Here is a 16,448-nt window from a genome sequence, read left to right as displayed (position 1 = left end):
AAGAGAGGGCCTTTTCAGTGGCAGCCCCATAATTACCTGACAAACACCCAAGGCAGACACCCCTTCACTTTTGTTCCTTAGGAGGCAGTGGAAGGTGGATTAATTCAGGATCACATTTATTTAAGCTTACTAGCAATTACAAATGCAATCAATCAATCAATCAATAATTGTTTTCTGGGCATTCCATTTGTTGTACGCTACCCATATTGTAAGCCAGCTTCAGCTCCATAAAGGAGAGCCATGGGCGTCACCCCCTCTTCCCACCCTCCTGGGATAAACAACAATGGCCTGGCCTTGCGCCCAGATAAATAGCGATTGCCCGTGTCCAGGATCGCTATAAAAGGCAGGAAGTCTTTGGGTCCAGGGTGAATGCCATTGCCTCTTCAGAAGGAGTCAAGAGCACAAGCCAGGTAAGAGTTCAGGGATCCTGGGCTGAAGAAAAATATCGTATTATAAGATGTTCTATTTGTATGCAGCTACCTTCTCCCCAGTTTGCAGGAAAAGCTATTGAATGTCAGTGTAGCCCCAATCCACAGTTTTATGTATCTGCAGATGGGGACCAGAGTTTGCTAGGAGACCTATAGCTTGTTTTTGTATGCACTGGATTCCACTTTTATTTAGAATTCAATCCTCTTAATCACAATTTCCCAACGGGCATTTCGTTTCAATGGGATTTTGTTCTGAAGAGTCTAGTTTTGGATTATAATTACAGCTCATTCTCCACACATCTTTCACTTTCATAGAAATACGGATATTTCTCCTGGAATCCATAGATGTCTGGGGCATAGACAATGGAAATGTTATTTCCCATATTTTCTTATCATAATCCAAACTGCTTCTGGGGTCTCCCCTGTCCCCCAGGAGCAGGATTTTGAGAAATGCAACTTGCTGCAGCAATAGAAGGAGTGGGCAAGTGAGTAGCATCCCAGTCTTGGGAAACAAGCGTAGATTCTAACCCACTGTGACTGCTGTTGGTTTTGAATACAGATTCTACCCAGAATTTGTATGTAGCACTGGCGGTTGAAATCTTCAACGCCCAGAAATATTGTCCAAAAGCAGTCGTTACTGTTATGTGGAGGGTAAAACCTCTTTAGAGGACCTTGCAACCTGAGGTTCTCACCCCTTGAGGGACAGCAATGGAGGAAGGGAAACTGTTCCTACACATTTTCCTGCAAGAAAAGGCCATGACGCTGGCCTCTTCTGCACTCTCACCGTTTTCACCTGTGTGTCTTTTTGGCTTTTCATATCCCCCCTATTCTGAATGTCTTTTCCTCCCACAACTGGTTAATATTATATAGCCATACTTACCATGAGGTGATGTAATATCGAAGCTACCACTAGAGGGAACATTGCAGAATAGATCTCCCCCTAACATGGGACACACAAGCAATGACAAATAAGAGAGTGGAAGAGTTCTTAATGGCACCACTGCTGCTTTTTCTGAAATTCGTTGGCAACAACCCCAGCAGCTCCAGGTGTGGCCTAATGCACTTTGTTGTTGTTCTCTCTCAGCCTGTCCTGGGTGCGAGACAGTTCCAGCGACCATGAAGCTCCTGTTGACCCTCCTTCTGCTGCTGCCACTCCTTACAACTATCCATGCTCAGGTCCTGCCCTGGGATGCTGTTCTTTCAAGCCCTGGGAATTTGAAGGGGAGGGATCCGGCACAATCTTTAGATGGGGGGGGGCATGGTGGAACCTACGCTCAGTATGCAGAAGGTTCAGTTGCTTGCATATCCAGCTGAATGGACCAAGAATAGGTGACCCCTGGGGTATCTGCACCTCCTCAACCTCAGCCCTCTCCAAGCTCTGCCCCTCAAATCTGCACGAATTCCCCCAAGCCAGAGCTGGGAATTTCCCTCTCGGTTATAGTCGCTTAATGCCCCTTTAATTGTCACAGCAACCCCTGAAGAACATGTTTCATGTGGAGAGGCCTCCATGTCCACATCCCAAGTGGCAGGTCTTTGGGTTGAGCAGACTCTTGTTGGGCTGATTTAAAGATGGAAACCAGGGTTGGCCTCCAAAGTTTAACTCAGCTGACTAATGTTTCCTTGTAGGCCATCACCGGGAAACGAGCACTTGACGAGGGAGAAGGCGAAGTGCAGAATGAGGGCGAGACCCTCCAGGTCCGGAGGGAAATTGATACAGGTCGGTTTGGGCTTGCTTTTAGGAAGTTGGGGGCAATGGATGGGTTAGGACATTCTTTATCCTTTCCTCCTAGGCAATGCTCCCCAAACTCCCGTATTACTCAGGGTCATTATTGCACTCCTGATGCTGGAATGTATAAATCTGCACTTAATAATGTGTGATAGAACTAGTTTGACAGGCAGAGCATTCTCCAGTTTAGCAGTTGCAGCACTGCTAGGATACACGGCATGCACAGAGTTCCGTGTTCAGTCCTCACATGTTCTGTTTCAAAGGTAGCTTCCTTTGGAAAGATCTCTTGGATGGAGAGCTTGGCCATCAGCTGCCAGCTGGAGTTAATGTCCCTAGGGGAGAGGCACCCTTGGTCCCACACCACACCAGGGAGCTTACTTGGCTCACAACCTCCACTTAACCTTGGTCAATGTTTGGAGCCACATGGATGTCTCTGGAGGTCTTTCAGGTGTCACAAATGGATCTCAGTGTTCCACGGAAGGTGGAACGTTCTTCTTCACTGCAGTCAAGAAAGAACCAGTGTTCCCCCCAAATGACTTTGGTGTTAATCCAAAAACACTCACTCTGTGTTATCTGGGAGCATTCCGATCAAATAGGACACGGAGGGCTGCAGGGGCATTTCTTCTGCAAGAGGGAAGAATAACCTCTCTTTTGCTTCCTGCCCACAGGAGAACAGAAAAGCGATCGTATACCTCGATATGTTAAACGGAGAAAATTTGGTAAAAAAAAATTTCGCATCAGAAAGCCAAAACCAAGGCTAGATCACACAAAATTGATTAATTCATTAATACATCACTCTGTCCGTCTGGCCATCCCTCCACCCGCCGAGAGCTACAACGAATATAGAAATATAGAATATAGAAATACAACGATGGAAATATAAATAAATAAATAAATCAAAGAGAATTAAACAGCCATCTATCTGTATTTGTCTGATTTTTCAACCAACAGCTTGACTCACAACCTCTAAGTTCACCTTGGCCTAGGTTTGGAGCCACGTTGATGCATCTGGAGGTCTTTCATGTGTCACAAATCATGTTCTATAGAAGGCAGAATGTTCCTTTTCACTGCCATCAAGACAATATCCAGTGGTCCCCCCACCTGCCTTTGCTGTCAGTCCAGAACCACCTTGTGTGACCTGGGACTGTTTTGAACGGGTCACATGGTGAGGACTGCAGGGACCTCTCTGCTGCACGTGGGAAGCTTAAACCCTCCTCTGCTTCCTTCCCACGGGACATCAGCAAAGAGCTCTCTGGCCTGAATGGCCAGGAGGCATTTATCCTTACCTGTTTTCAAGAGGAAATCAAGTTTAGCTCTCCCAAAACCAAATGGCTGAGGCTATCCATCCATCCTTCTATCAATAAAACAGAATGAAACACTGGTCTGTGTTTGTCTGATTTTTCAAACCAAGTTGGCTCCTGGAATGCCCCAAGACAACCTGGCTGCAGCTGGTGATGACTGAGGCCTCAGTCGGAAACTTTGATAAGCAGATGAGGTCAGGGAGGGTCCAATGAGTCATGAGGAAGACTCCAGAATGGATTTCTTTCATTCCCAAAAGTTGCATTCCCATCCTTCTGCCTCATGTCTGGCCATTTAACTGAGCCAGCCTGGAGTCGTGTCTTTCTGGTCCAGTATCTCTTCAAAGGGGACAGTGTGCTGGTTATCTTCAGGTGCTGGTCAACGGTGTGCACAGTGCCATTCAATTTCATAGTCCTGGGGGCTGGCCAATAAGACTTTGTCCAAACCAATGCACCGTTTTTGCTCTGTCTTTATTCTTTAATTTGAGGTTCATTTGGGAGCACCACAGAGAGAAAGGTCCAAACCCTGGAATTCCAAGGCCTATTCTTGGATCCTTAAAAGCTGTCTTTAGGGAAAATCCTCCAGTGTTTTGATTGGCTTTTGATTCCTGTATCAACATCCCTTCTCTGTTGGAACAACCCAGCTCTCAAAGGGGTTTCACAAAACCCTGGTTGAGGAAGACTGCCCGGGGGGTTGAACTCAGCCCAAGGGGGATGCACAAGGCTCCTCACCCAGAAAGCTTCTTTCAGTGGCAGTAGGACAACCCCGGTCAGGTAGTATTGCCTGAAACCTATGGGGCTCTAAGTGCCCTGGAAATGTTCCTGTCAGGGGGCATAGTTTGGCCTGGTTTAAGTCATTCTACTCCAGACTGAAAGGGTTTCTTCTGGGGAACAGCACATCCTGTGGGGTGCCACGGCTGCAACCATATCCACCCCCAACTTCCAGCATCCATGCAAGGACAAATCACATATAGTTTTGGGACTGGCAGTCATCCATGGGCTGACCCCATCCAGCTTTGCATCTTCTCATCCAGATATCCATATAGGTTAGGGGGGACCACTTGTTCTTTCTCGGCTGCTTTGAAGAAGACCGTTTTGCGTCCTGTAGAACACTTGGAACGGTTGTGACACACGAAATACCTCCAGAGGCATCAACGTGGCTCCAAGTGTTGGCCAAGGTGAACTTGGAGGTTGTGATCCAAGGAAGCTGCCCAGTGCTGTGTGGACCAAGGGCACCTCTCCCCTAGGGACACTAACTCCAGCTGGCAGCTGATGGCCAAGGTCTCCATCCAAGAGGTCTTTCCAAAGGAGGCCACCTTTGAAGCAGCACACGTGAGGAATTATATTTATTTGTGTTGTGATTGTTCTTCCACCCCTTCTAAAAAAGTCTCAGAATGAAAATTTGAGAGTGTGTGGGGATATGGCCTGTGACCATGTTGCAGTTGAGGCATGAGTGATCCCCTATGTGCATCCGGCCCTGCAAAAAGCCCACAAAGTGAGTCATGAGAAGGAGAGACAGCACCTGCTGACCATAGACTCTGAAAAGAAAATCAGCAAAACTTGGTGGTCCCTGCATGTTGAGAACAGCGGATGAGGAATTCAGAGGAGTTCAGATTTAGGCAGGATCTCTCTTCCTGCACCCTGTAGCCTCCAGCCAATGCAGCCAATGGAGACTTCATTTTGCTCCACTGACCTGGCTGAGCCCAACAGCTCAGCTTTATGGGAATGTTTTTCGGGGTCCAGTGACTCCTCAATGGGGACAGTGTGTTGGTTCCTTCAGGGGCTGATTAATGGTGTACAGTGATGTTGAACTGCATAGTCGAGGAGGCTTGCCAAGAAGAAGAAGAGTTCGTTTATATGACGTTATTCTCTACCCGAAGGAGTCTCAAAGTGGCTTCCAATCGCCTTTCCTTTCCTCTCCCCACAAGAGACACCCTGTGAGGTGGGTGAGGCTGAGAGAGCCTTGATATCGCTGCTCGGTCAGAACAGCTCTATCAGGGCTGTGACTAGTCCAAGGTCACCTAGCTGACTGCATGTGGTGGGAATGGGGAATCAAACCCGGCTCACCAGATTAGAAGTCCGAACTCCTAACCACTACACCAAACTGGCATTAAGACATTTCCTAAGTTAAAGCACCATTTTTACTCTTTATGGGGCAAGAACTTTCAACTCAAGGTTCATTTGGGAGCACCAAAGAGAGAAAGGGACCCAGGCTGGGATCCCACTAAAAAAACAGTGCCTGTTCTTGGATCAGTAAAAGGAAACATCCTCCTGTGTTGTGATTTGATGCCTCTCGACTGTTCAGAATCTAAGAACTGTCTATCCCTTCCCTTTCTCAGGATCGCCTTGTCCTGGGGGGGCGGATCTCTTTTCCAAAACTCTCTCCCTGTGTCCTTCACCCAGGAAATGCACTGAAATAACTTTCCTTCTGAGGAAACGTTCAAAGTGTCTAGTAACATGGAGACTGGGATGGACTACTGCCCTTGCTCTACTTGGGACTCCTCTTGGAGAGCTTTCAGAAGCTTGCAGAACACTCAGGTTAGGCTGCTGGTCACAGGCAACTTTTGAGGGGACCTGATGCTGACCTGGTGGCAGTTCCACTGGCTGCCCATCTGCCCCCAAGCCCAACTCAAGGCATTGTTTCCCCCTTCAAGGCCCTTCATGGCTTGGAACCAGGGCTTCTGAAGGGCTCCATTCTCCCAGCTCTTCCTGCCTGGGAATCCAGATCTCAGGGAGAGATCCTGCGGACCGTCCTGTCAATCAAAGACCCTTGTTTAGTGGGTACACAAGAGAGGGCCATTTTGGTGGCAGCCCCATGATTACAGAACACCCTCCCAAGGGAGATGCCCCCTTCACCTTCATTCTTTAGAAGGTAGTGAAGAAAGGATGGAATCAGGATTGCATTTGTTTTAGTTTACTAGCAGTCTGAATTTTTTTTTTTACTTTAAACTTTGGGTATTAAGTTTCCTGGGCATTTAATTTGATGTTCTTCCACTCCATAAAGATGAAATGTTTTAAATCAAAATATTCCTCCAGGGATAAGGGGGGATTGCCAACTTCCTGCTTGCCATGCATCAATAAGAATTGCCAGCCCTTGGCCCCGGATGAATCAGGACGGCCAGCTTTGGGGTCCAGGAAAGACCGTCCGGTTCCGGAGGGAAAGTGATGCAGGTTAGTTTGGCTTGTGGTTGAGTGGTTTGGGCCAATGGGTGGTTAGGGCCATCTTTATCCTTCCCTTCTAGGCAATGCTCCATAAACCCCAGTATTACACAGGATCATTATTACACTCCTGTTGCTGGAATGTATAAATCTGCACTTAATAATGTTTAGTCCTCACGTGTTCTGCTTCAAAGGTGGCCTGTCTGGGAAAGACCTCTTGGCTGGAGACCTCAGCCATCAGCTGCCAGCTGAAGTCAATGTTCCTAGGGGAGAGGGACCCTCGGTCCTGCTCAGCACCAGGCTCACAACCTCCAAGTTCTCTTTGGTCAATGTTTGGAGCCACATTGATGCATCTGAAGGTCTTACATGTGTCACCAATGGATCCCAGTGTTTCAAAGAATGCAGAGTGTTCCTCTTCACTGTACTTGAGAAATAACCAGTTTTTTCCCCAAACTGACTTTAGTGTCAATCCAGAACCACCCTCTGTGACCTGGGACCATTCCAAGAGGGTTGTACAGGGGAGGGCTGCAGGGACATCTCTGTTGCTGGTGGGAAGCCTAACCTCTCTGCTTCTTCCTTCCCACAGGAGAACTGAACTTCGATGATTTCCTTGGTCCCCGGAGAGGATGATATGCTTTTCCGGAATGTGGCAAAAATAAAATCAGAACCAAATGATAAATGAAGGTTCACTGCCAGAAAAGCCAAATTGCTGAGACAATCAATCAATCAGTCAATCAATCAATCAATCAGTCAATCGGCTGCCTTTGACATCGTGGACCATGAACTGTTGGTCCATCGCCTGGCCGGTACGGGGATACGGGGCACAGCCTTGTGCTGGATACGCTCCTTCCTCCAGAACCGGTTCCAGCGGGTTGCTGTGGGGGATGAGCTCTCGCGGCCCAATAGACTCCCTTGCGGGGTCCCTCAGGGTGCGGTCCTCTCCCCCACATTGTTTAACATCTTTATGCGCCCTCTGGCCCAGCTGGTACGGAGCTTTGGGCTGGGTTGCCATCAGTACGCTGATGACACCCAGCTCTATCTCCTAATGGACGGTCACCCGAACTCCCCCCTGGAACCATTTGCCAGATGTTTGGAAGCGGTGACAGAATGGTTCGAACAGAGTCGCCTGAAACTCAACCCCTCCAAGACGGAGGTCCTGTGGCTGGGGGGAAGGGGGCGGGAACAGGTAACGCGTTTACCCACCCTAGCAGGGGTGCAACTTACCATCGTGCCCCAAGCTAGGAATTTGGGTGTGACCATTGATGCCTCCCTGACTATGGAGGCTCAGGTCAAGAGAGTAGCGGGCCAGGCATTTTTCTACCTTCGCCAGGCCCGGCTACTAGCGCCCTACCTGTCCTCTGACCACTTGGCCACAGTGATCCATGCGACAGTCACCTCCAGAATAGATTTCTGTAACTCGCTCTACGCAGGTCTACCCTTGTCCCTGATCCGGAAACTACAGCTGGTACAAAATGCAGCTGCCAGGGTCCTCACTGGAACATCTTGGAGGGCCCACATCCAGCCGGTCTTGGGACCCACATACCTGAGGGACCGCCTACCGCTCTATGTCCCCCGCAGGGCCTTACGCTCTGCGGGTGAGAACCTGTTGGTCGTCCCCGGCCCGAAGGAAGCGTGCCTAGCCTCGACCAGGGCCAGGGCTTTTTCAGTCCTGGCCCCTACCTGGTGGAATGAGCTCCCGGGTGATCTGCGGCCCCTGCGGGATTTGTCAGCTTTCCGCAGGGCCTGTAAAACGGAGCTCTTCCACCAGGTCTATGGTTGAGGCTGGGGTCAGTGAATCAGGGACATCGCTCCCCCCTAGGAGTTGGAGTGTACGCTACTCCCCTATCCTTTCCTCTTCACCTCTTAATAATTGGGGGAGGGATGGGATTTTTAGCCGCCATGTTAGTTAGTAGATTGATATTTTAATGGGAATTTTAATGGGATTAGTTGTTGTGACCCGCCTCGAGCCTAGAGAGGGAGAGGCGGGAAATAAATCTAATAATAATAATAATAATAATAATAATTTAAAAATACCTGTTTGTATTTGTCCGATTTTTCAAATGCTCCTGGGGTTGCATGGGAGGAGGGAAGTCCCGCGTCCCAGATCTGCAGGCCTCAGTCCCATTCCTCATGATATTCAACATCTTGTTATGATTTCAACCAATCCAAAGAACATCTCAGTGTTGCTTAGACCAGTGGTCCCCAACCTTTTTATCACCGGGGACCACTCAACGCTTGACAATTTTACTGAGGCCCAGTGGGGGTGGGGTAGTTTATTCCTCTACTCTCAACCACTGCCCTAACGCTCTCTGATCGCTATGGTAATGTTTAAACATCCCTTCAAAATAAGATACAGGCACGCCACAACAATGAACATAAGGAACATTTTATTTCCATGGGAATTTTAACTCATGACAATGACAAATCAATGGGAACCCTGAGCTTGTTTCTCTGCAACGAGATAGTCCCATCTGGGAGTGATGGGAGACAATGATACCCGAAGTGTGTTGTAAAGGGCCGGGGAGCGGGGGGGTAGAAGGCGTCCTTTGTGGCCCACCTCCAATTAGTCGACAGACCACATGTGGTCCGCGGCCCACAGGTTGGGGATCGCTAGCTTAGACCACCACAGGAGTCAAGCGATACTCCCTGACCTGTTTTGTCCTTCTTCTCCAGGGAGATGATTCCTTGGTAAGGATCCTGGTAGACCTCTCTCTGGTGGGATTGTGGTAGACAGGCTGAATCGCAGTCCACCATCCCTTTGAGGTTCATGGCCTGATAATCTGTACACCGCCCGTGGCGCCGCGGGCGCCACGGACTAAATAAAATAGTAAGGGGTTCTGGGGCGGGATGTGTCCGGGATGAGGAAGGGTCCGGATTGGACCCTTCCTCATGATAGACAATCAGAGGGACCAATCGGCAGGCGCGAAGCGCCTGCCGATTGGTCCCTCTGATTCCCAGCCCCAGTAACTGCGAGCCGCGCGCAGCGCGGCTCGCAGTTGCTCCCGGCCTGACGCGTCAGGCCAGCCCCTGAGGGAGCCCCCGGCAAGACTCCAGCCGCCGAATACCTCCAGCCACTGCGACTCCAGCAAGACTCCAGCCGAGGCAAGACTCCAGACGCCGAGAGGGAATCAGGGCCAGGGCGCGGCTCGCGGGTGCGGCCCGATCCGCGGGCGCGGCCTCCAAGAAGCAGCAGAAAGAACCCACCCCCCCCAGCCGCAGAAGATCAAAAAAACCCAGAGGAGCCGCCGCAGCCTAGCGCACCACGCCTGGGACTCCCCACCAAAAACCAGGAGACACCGAGGAGCCGCCACCCGCCTCCTCTTTCAGGTAGCCTGTCCCTTGCTCTGTCCCTTGCCTGCCCCTCGATCTGGTCCCTGCCTGCTAGCGCCCATTGTCTTCTGGATACAATGGGCTTTTTTACTAGTATAATAATAATAAATAAATAAGGGTGGTCTGCTGGGGAATGAAGGGAACAAGAAGGGAACAAGAAGGGAATGAAGGGAGAGCCAGTTTGGTGTAGTGGTTAGGAGTGCAGACTTCTAATTGGCATGCTGGGTTCGATTCTGCCCTCTCCCACATGCAGCCAGCTGTGTGACTTTGGGCTCACCACGGCACTGATAAAACTGTTCTGACCGAGCAGTGATATCAGGGCTCTCTCAGCCTCACCCACCCCACAGGGTGTCTGTTGTGGGGAGAGGAATGGGAAGGCGACTGTAAGCCGCTTTGAGCCTCCTTCGGGTAGGGAAAGCGGCATATAAGAACCAACTCTTCTTCTTCATCATTACAATTCATCTTCTTTGGGAGACTGGTTAAGTATGGTGGCTCATTTGGGGAAGGGAAAGGCTGGGTGATAAGGAATGAGCCATCAGGGGCACAATATGACACACAGTTGTGAGACCATTTGGACACCTTAGTAAGAGGGGAATATTGGGAAAATCTGGGCAGTTCAACGGGGCAGCCAGCAGACCAACAAATGGGGAATGAAGCAGGCCATTGAATGGCACAGAGACAACTGGTAGTCCTTAGCGATGACCTCAGACTTAGCCAGAAACATCCACAGGCAAGTCATATCAGAGAGGATCCAATAAGACACTCGGAAGGCGTTGGACTTTATTTTCTTTACAAAACACGATAAATTTCACGTTGAAACCATTAAAATCAGCCTCCAGCCCCAAACATACGTTGCTAAAATGATTAAAAAACAGAGTGAAACTGCAGATGAAACACAAAAGCAGCCATTAAAGTCTTGGTTCAGGAGGAGGGTTCCTTGAGAAGATGCCAAACATGGTCAAAATGTTTGTCCCCTGCTGGCAGGAACCCCCAAAAGGGATGGATGAATCTCCCTGGGAAGAGAATTCCAAGGCTATGGGGCCTTGACTGAGAAGGTCATGTCCCAGCTGGCTGTTCCCCTAATCTCAGAAGACAGGGACATGTGAAGGAGGCTTCCGAAGGTGAACGAATGTCTCATTTCCTCTGTGCCAACTGCCTGTTCCCTGTGTTTACTTCTCTGGACCCGGCCAACAGTTCTGTCTTTCTCACTCTCTTGGTTTTAATGTCCTCACAATGAACTTCCCCCGCAAAAGGGACTCCGTTTAGTCTCTCCCTGTTCAAGCAGAATTCAGTTTACTTATTTATGTTTCAATTTTTACTTCGCCCCTTCTAAAAAAAGGCTTAGGATTAAAATTTGAGAGTGGACATGGACAATCAATGGCACCTGTGACCAGGTTGTGGCCAAGGCATGAGTGATATCCCACGTGCTTTTGTCCCTGCAAAAAAACTACAAAGCGAGCACTGAGAAAGACGGCTTGAAATTGCTGCAGAAAGACAAGAGACTCTGAAAAGGCAATCAGGAAAACTTGCTGGTCCCTACATGGGGAGGGGGTGGATGAGGAACTGAGAGGAGTTTGCATTTAGGAACGTCATCTCTCCTCTCTTCCTAGACCCTGTAGCCAATGCAGACTCTCTGACTGATACAGCTTAGCTTTACAGGAATGTACTTTGGGGTCCAGTAACTCCTCAATGGGGACAGTGTGTTGGTTCCTTCCAGGGCTGATTAATGGTGTGCAGTGATGCTGAATTGCACAGTCAAGGGGGCCTGCCAATAGACATTCCCTGAGTTAAAGCACCATTTTTTCTCTTTATGGGGCAAGAATTTTCAACTCCAGTTTCATTTGGGAGCCCCAAAGGGACCCAGGCTGGGATTCCACTCAAAAGACAGTGCCTGTTCTTGGATCAGTAGGTTTTACTTGGGAAAAATCCTCCACTGTTGCAATTTTATTCCTTTTGACCCTTCAGAAAACAAGAACAGTCCATCCCTTCTCGGTCCTGGGGGGAACTCTCTTCCAAAACTCTCTCCATGTGTGCTTCGCCCAGAAAATGCACCGAAATAACTTTCCTTCTGAGGAAGTAATCCAAGGGTCTAGTAACATGGAGACTGGGATGGACTCCTGTTCTATCCTCTGCTTAGGGTTCCTCTTGCATAGCATTCAGATGCCACTATCGGGGGCAGGTCATCCTGGTCCCGTAGCATTTACACAGGCTAAACAACTGACCAAACAAGGGAAAGAAACTCAACCTAAGCTACAACAAACCCCCCCCCCCCAAAAATATTATGTAGTGTGCACATATACAATTAGAAACATGAGGGGTCTGTCAGACAATTTGCAGATATTCCCAGTAGATGAATATAGCCTATGAACCACCTTAAAGCAGATGTGTGCCTCCTTCTACACCCTTCCTTGTGGTTTCAAATATACATAATCCACATTCAGAGAATATTGCTTATTTTTCACAGTCAGCATCTCTCCTGCAGTGTACGGTTAGGTCAAGCATTTATTTTCAATAAGGCCATGGCTTTGTCCTCATGATGCCTGTACTCACACCACTTCCATCTGCTATGGAATTTCCAATAGGTCTGGATGTGAGCACCAGCACCAGCAGATAGAGTTGAACCCCTGTGTCTACTGGTTGATGTTACACACAGCCAGAACTGGTGACCATTCAGCTCCTGAGCCTAACTCATAAGGGGAGGGTTTGATCATCAAAGCCCTTCATGGCTTGGAGCCAAGGTATCTTGACTGCCTTCAACCCACAGTTCCTGCCTAGGAATCAAAGTATCTCAGGCAGGGGCCCTCCTGGCTGTCCCATCAATGAACACCATTGTCCAGTGGGAACACCAGAGAGGGCCTTTTCAGTGGCAGCCCCATAATTACCTGACAAACACCCAAGGCAGACACCCCTTCACTTTTGTTCCTTAGGAGGCAGTGGAAGGTGGATTAATTCAGGATCACATTTATTTAAGCTTACTAGCAATTACAAATGCAATCAATCAATCAATAATTGTTTTCTGGGCAATATGGGCGCTACCCATATTGTAAGCCAGCTTCAGCTCCATAAAGGAGAGCCATGGGCGTCACCCCCTCTTCCCGCCCTCCTGGGATAAATGGCGATTGCCCGTGTCCAGGATCGCTATAAAAGGCAGGAAGTCTTTGGGTCCAGGGTGAATGCCATTGCCTCTTCAGAAGGAGTCAAGAGCACAAGCCAGGTAAGAGTTCAGGGATCCTGGACTGAAGAAAAATATCGTATTATAAGATGTTCTATTTGTATGCAGCTACCTTCTCCCCAGTTTGCAGGAAAAGCTATTGAATGTCAGTGTAGCCCCAATCCACAGTTTTATGTATCTGCAGATGGGGACCAGAGTTTGCTAGGAGACCTATAGCTTGTTTTTGTATGCACTGGATTCCACTTTTATTTAGAATTCAATCCTCTTAATCACAATTTCCCAACGGGCATTTCGTTTCAATGGGATTTTGTTCTGAAGAGTCTAGTTTTGGATTATAATTACAGCTCATTCTCCACACATCTTTCACTTTCATAGAAATACGGATATTTCTCCTGGAATCCATAGATGCCTGGGGCATAGACAATGGAAATGTTATTTCCCATATTTTCTTATCATAATCCAAACTGCTTCTGGGGTCTCCCCTGTCCCCCAGGAGCAGGATTTTGAGAAATGCAACTTGCTGCAGCAATAGAAGGAGTGGGCAAGTGAGTAGCATCCCAGTCTTGGGAAACAAGCGTAGATTCTAACCCACTGTGACTGCTGTTGGTTTTGAATACAGATTCTACCCAGAATTTGTATGTAGCACTGGCGGTTGAAATCTTCAACGCCCAGAAATATTGTCCAAAAGCAGTCGTTACTGTTATGTGGAGGATAAAACCTCTCTAGAGGACCTTGAAACCTGAGGTTCTCACCCCTTGAGGGACAGCAATGGAGGAAGGGAAACTGTTCCTACACATTTTCCTGCAAGAAAAGGCCATGACGCTGGCCTCTTCTGCACTCTCACCGTTTTCACCTGTGTGTCTTTTTGGCTTTTCATATCCCCCCCTTTTCCTCCCACAACTGGTTAATATTATATAGCCATACTTAACATGAGGTGATGTAATATCGAAGCTAGCACTAGAGGGAACATTGCAGAATAGATCTCCCCCTAACATGGGACACACAATCAATGACAAATAAGAGAGTGGAAGAGTTCTTAATGGCACCACTGCTGCTTTTTCTGAAATTCGTTGGCAACAACCCCAGCAGCTCCAGGTGTGGCCTAATGCACTTTGTTGTTGTTCTCTCTCAGCCTGTCCTGGGTGCAAGACAGTTCCAGCGACCATGAAGCTCCTGTTGACCCTCCTTCTGCTGCTGCCACTCCTTACAACTATCCATGCTCAGGTCCTGCCCTGGGATGCTGTTCTTTCAAGCCCTGGGAATCTGAAGGGGAGGGATCCGGCACAATCTTTAGATGGGGGGGGGGGCATGGTGGAACCTACGCTCAGTATGCAGAAGGTTCAGTTGCTGGCATATCCAGCTGAATGGACCAAGAATAGGTGACCCCTGGGGTATCTGCACCTCCTCAACCTCAGCCCTCTCCAAGCACTGCCCCTCAATTCTGCACGAATTCCCCCAAGCCAGAGCTGGGAATTTCCCTCTAGGTTATAGTCGCTTAATGCCCCTTTAATTGTCACAGCAACCCCTGAAGAACATGTTTCATGTGGAGAGGCCTCCATGTCCACATCCCAAGTGGCAGGTCTTTGGGTTGAGCAGACTCTTGTTGGACTGATTTAAAGATGGAAACCAGGGTTGGCCTCCAAAGTTTAACTCAGCTGACTAATGTTTCCTTGTAGGCCATCACCGGGAAACGAGCACTTGACGAGGGAGAAGGCGAAGTGCAGAATGAGGGGGAGACCCTCCAGGTCCGGAGGGAAATTGATACAGGTCGGTTTGGGCTTGCTTTTAGGAAGTTGGGGGCAATGGATGGGTTAGGACATTCTTTATCCTTTCCTCCTAGGCAATGCTCCCCAAACTCCAGTATTACTCAGGGTCATTATTGCACTCCTGATGCTGGAATGTATAAATCTGCACTTAATAATGTGTGATAGAACTAGTTTGACAGGCAGAGCATTCTCCAGTTTAGCAGTTGCAGCACTGCTAGGATACACGGCATGCACAGAGTTCCGTGTTCAGTCCTCACATGTTCTGTTTCAAAGGTAGCTTCCTTTGGAAAGATCTCTTGGATGGAGAGCTTGGCCATCAGCTGCCAGCTGGAGTTAATGTCCCTAGGGGAGAGGCACCCTTGGTCCCACACCACACCAGGCAGCTTCCTTGGCTCACAACCTCCACTTAACCTTGGTCAATGTTTGGAGCCACGTGGATGTCTCTGGAGGTCTTTCAGGTGTCACAAATGGATCTCAGCGTTCCACGGAAGGTGGAACGTTCTTCTTCACTGCAGTCAAGAAAGAACCAGTGTTCCCCCCAAATGACTTTGGTGTTAATCCAAAAACACTCACTCTGTGTTATCTGGGAGCATTCCGATCAAATAGGACACGGAGGGCTGCAGGGGCATTTCTTCTGCAAGAGGGAAGAATAACCTCTCTTTTGCTTCCTGCCCACAGGAGAACAGATAAGAGATCGTATACCTCGATGGTTAATAGATCGATATGTTAACCGGAGACCAAGTGGTAGAAAACCCAAAAACCAACGTCCCACCAAAAAGCAAAAACCAAGGCCAGCTCGTACAAAAGTGCGGATGCCATCTTTCCGTCCCTCTCTCCACCTGTCCATCCCTCCACCCGCCCAGAGCTACAACGAAACTAGAAATATAGAAAATAGAAATACAACGATGGAAATATAAATAAATAAATCAAAGAGAATTAAACAGCCATCTATCTGTATTTGTCTGATTTTTCAACCAACAGCTTGGCTCACAACCTCTAAGTTCACCTTGGCCGAGGTTTGGAGCCATGTTGATGCATCTGGAGGTCTTTCATGTGTCACAAATCAGGTTCTATAGAAAGCAGAATAAATAAATGTGGTCTGCTGGGGAATGAAGGGAACAAGAAGGGAACAAGAAAGGAATGAAGGGAGAGCCAGTTTGGTGTAGTGGTTAGGAGTGCAGACTTCTAACTGGCATGCTGGGTTCGATTCTGCCCTCTCCCACATGCAGCCAGCTGTGTGACTTTGGGCTCACCACGGCACTGATAAAACTGTTCTGACCGAGCAGTGATATCAGTCCTCTCTCAGCCTCACCCACCCCACAGGGTGTCTGTTGTGGGGGGGGGGGAAGGGAAGGCGACTGTAAGCCGCTTTGAGCCTCCTTCGGGTAGGGAAAGCGGCATATAAGAACCAACTCTTCTTCTTCTTCTTCATCATTACAATTCATCTTCTTTGGGAGACTGGTTAAGTATGGTGGCTCATTTGGGTAGGGAAAGGCTGGGTGATAAGGAATGAGCCATCAGGGGCACAATATGACACACAGTTGTGAGACCATTTGGACACCTTAGTAA

General features: G+C 48.7%; 1 protein-coding gene across 1 annotated transcript; it reads left to right on the top strand.

Annotated features, from left to right (window-relative positions):
* The first annotated feature begins 352 nt into the window (after positions 1–352).
* LOC143824605 (uncharacterized) lies at positions 353–8,036 on the top strand. Its single transcript, XM_077312033.1, has 5 exons — positions 353–410; positions 1,513–1,604; positions 2,055–2,145; positions 6,489–6,623; positions 7,198–8,036. Exons 2-5 carry the CDS (start codon positions 1,545–1,547, stop codon positions 7,239–7,241), a joined length of 330 nt encoding a protein of 109 aa, XP_077168148.1. The 5' UTR covers positions 353–410; positions 1,513–1,544; the 3' UTR covers positions 7,242–8,036.
* The last annotated feature ends 8,412 nt before the right edge of the window (positions 8,037–16,448 follow it).

This window comes from Paroedura picta, chromosome 15 (genome assembly GCF_049243985.1).
Source record: "Paroedura picta isolate Pp20150507F chromosome 15, Ppicta_v3.0, whole genome shotgun sequence".
NCBI classification, from domain to species: domain Eukaryota; kingdom Metazoa; phylum Chordata; class Lepidosauria; order Squamata; family Gekkonidae; genus Paroedura; species Paroedura picta.
Note: the sequence above shows the minus strand (reverse complement) of the source record. Positions and strands in the feature narration are given on the sequence as shown.

Bases quoted from the DNA above. Each gene is read 5' to 3' on its own strand.
- LOC143824605 (XM_077312033.1), top strand. From the start codon at position 1,545: ATGAAGCTCCTGTTGACCCTCCTTCTGCTGCTGCCACTCCTTACAACT. The intron at 1,605-2,054 runs GTCCTGCCCTGG...GTTTCCTTGTAG, and splicing joins TTACAACTATCCATGCTCAG to GCCATCACCGGGAAACGAGC. The intron at 2,146-6,488 runs GTCGGTTTGGGC...ATATTCCTCCAG, and splicing joins CCGGAGGGAAATTGATACAG to GGATAAGGGGGGATTGCCAA.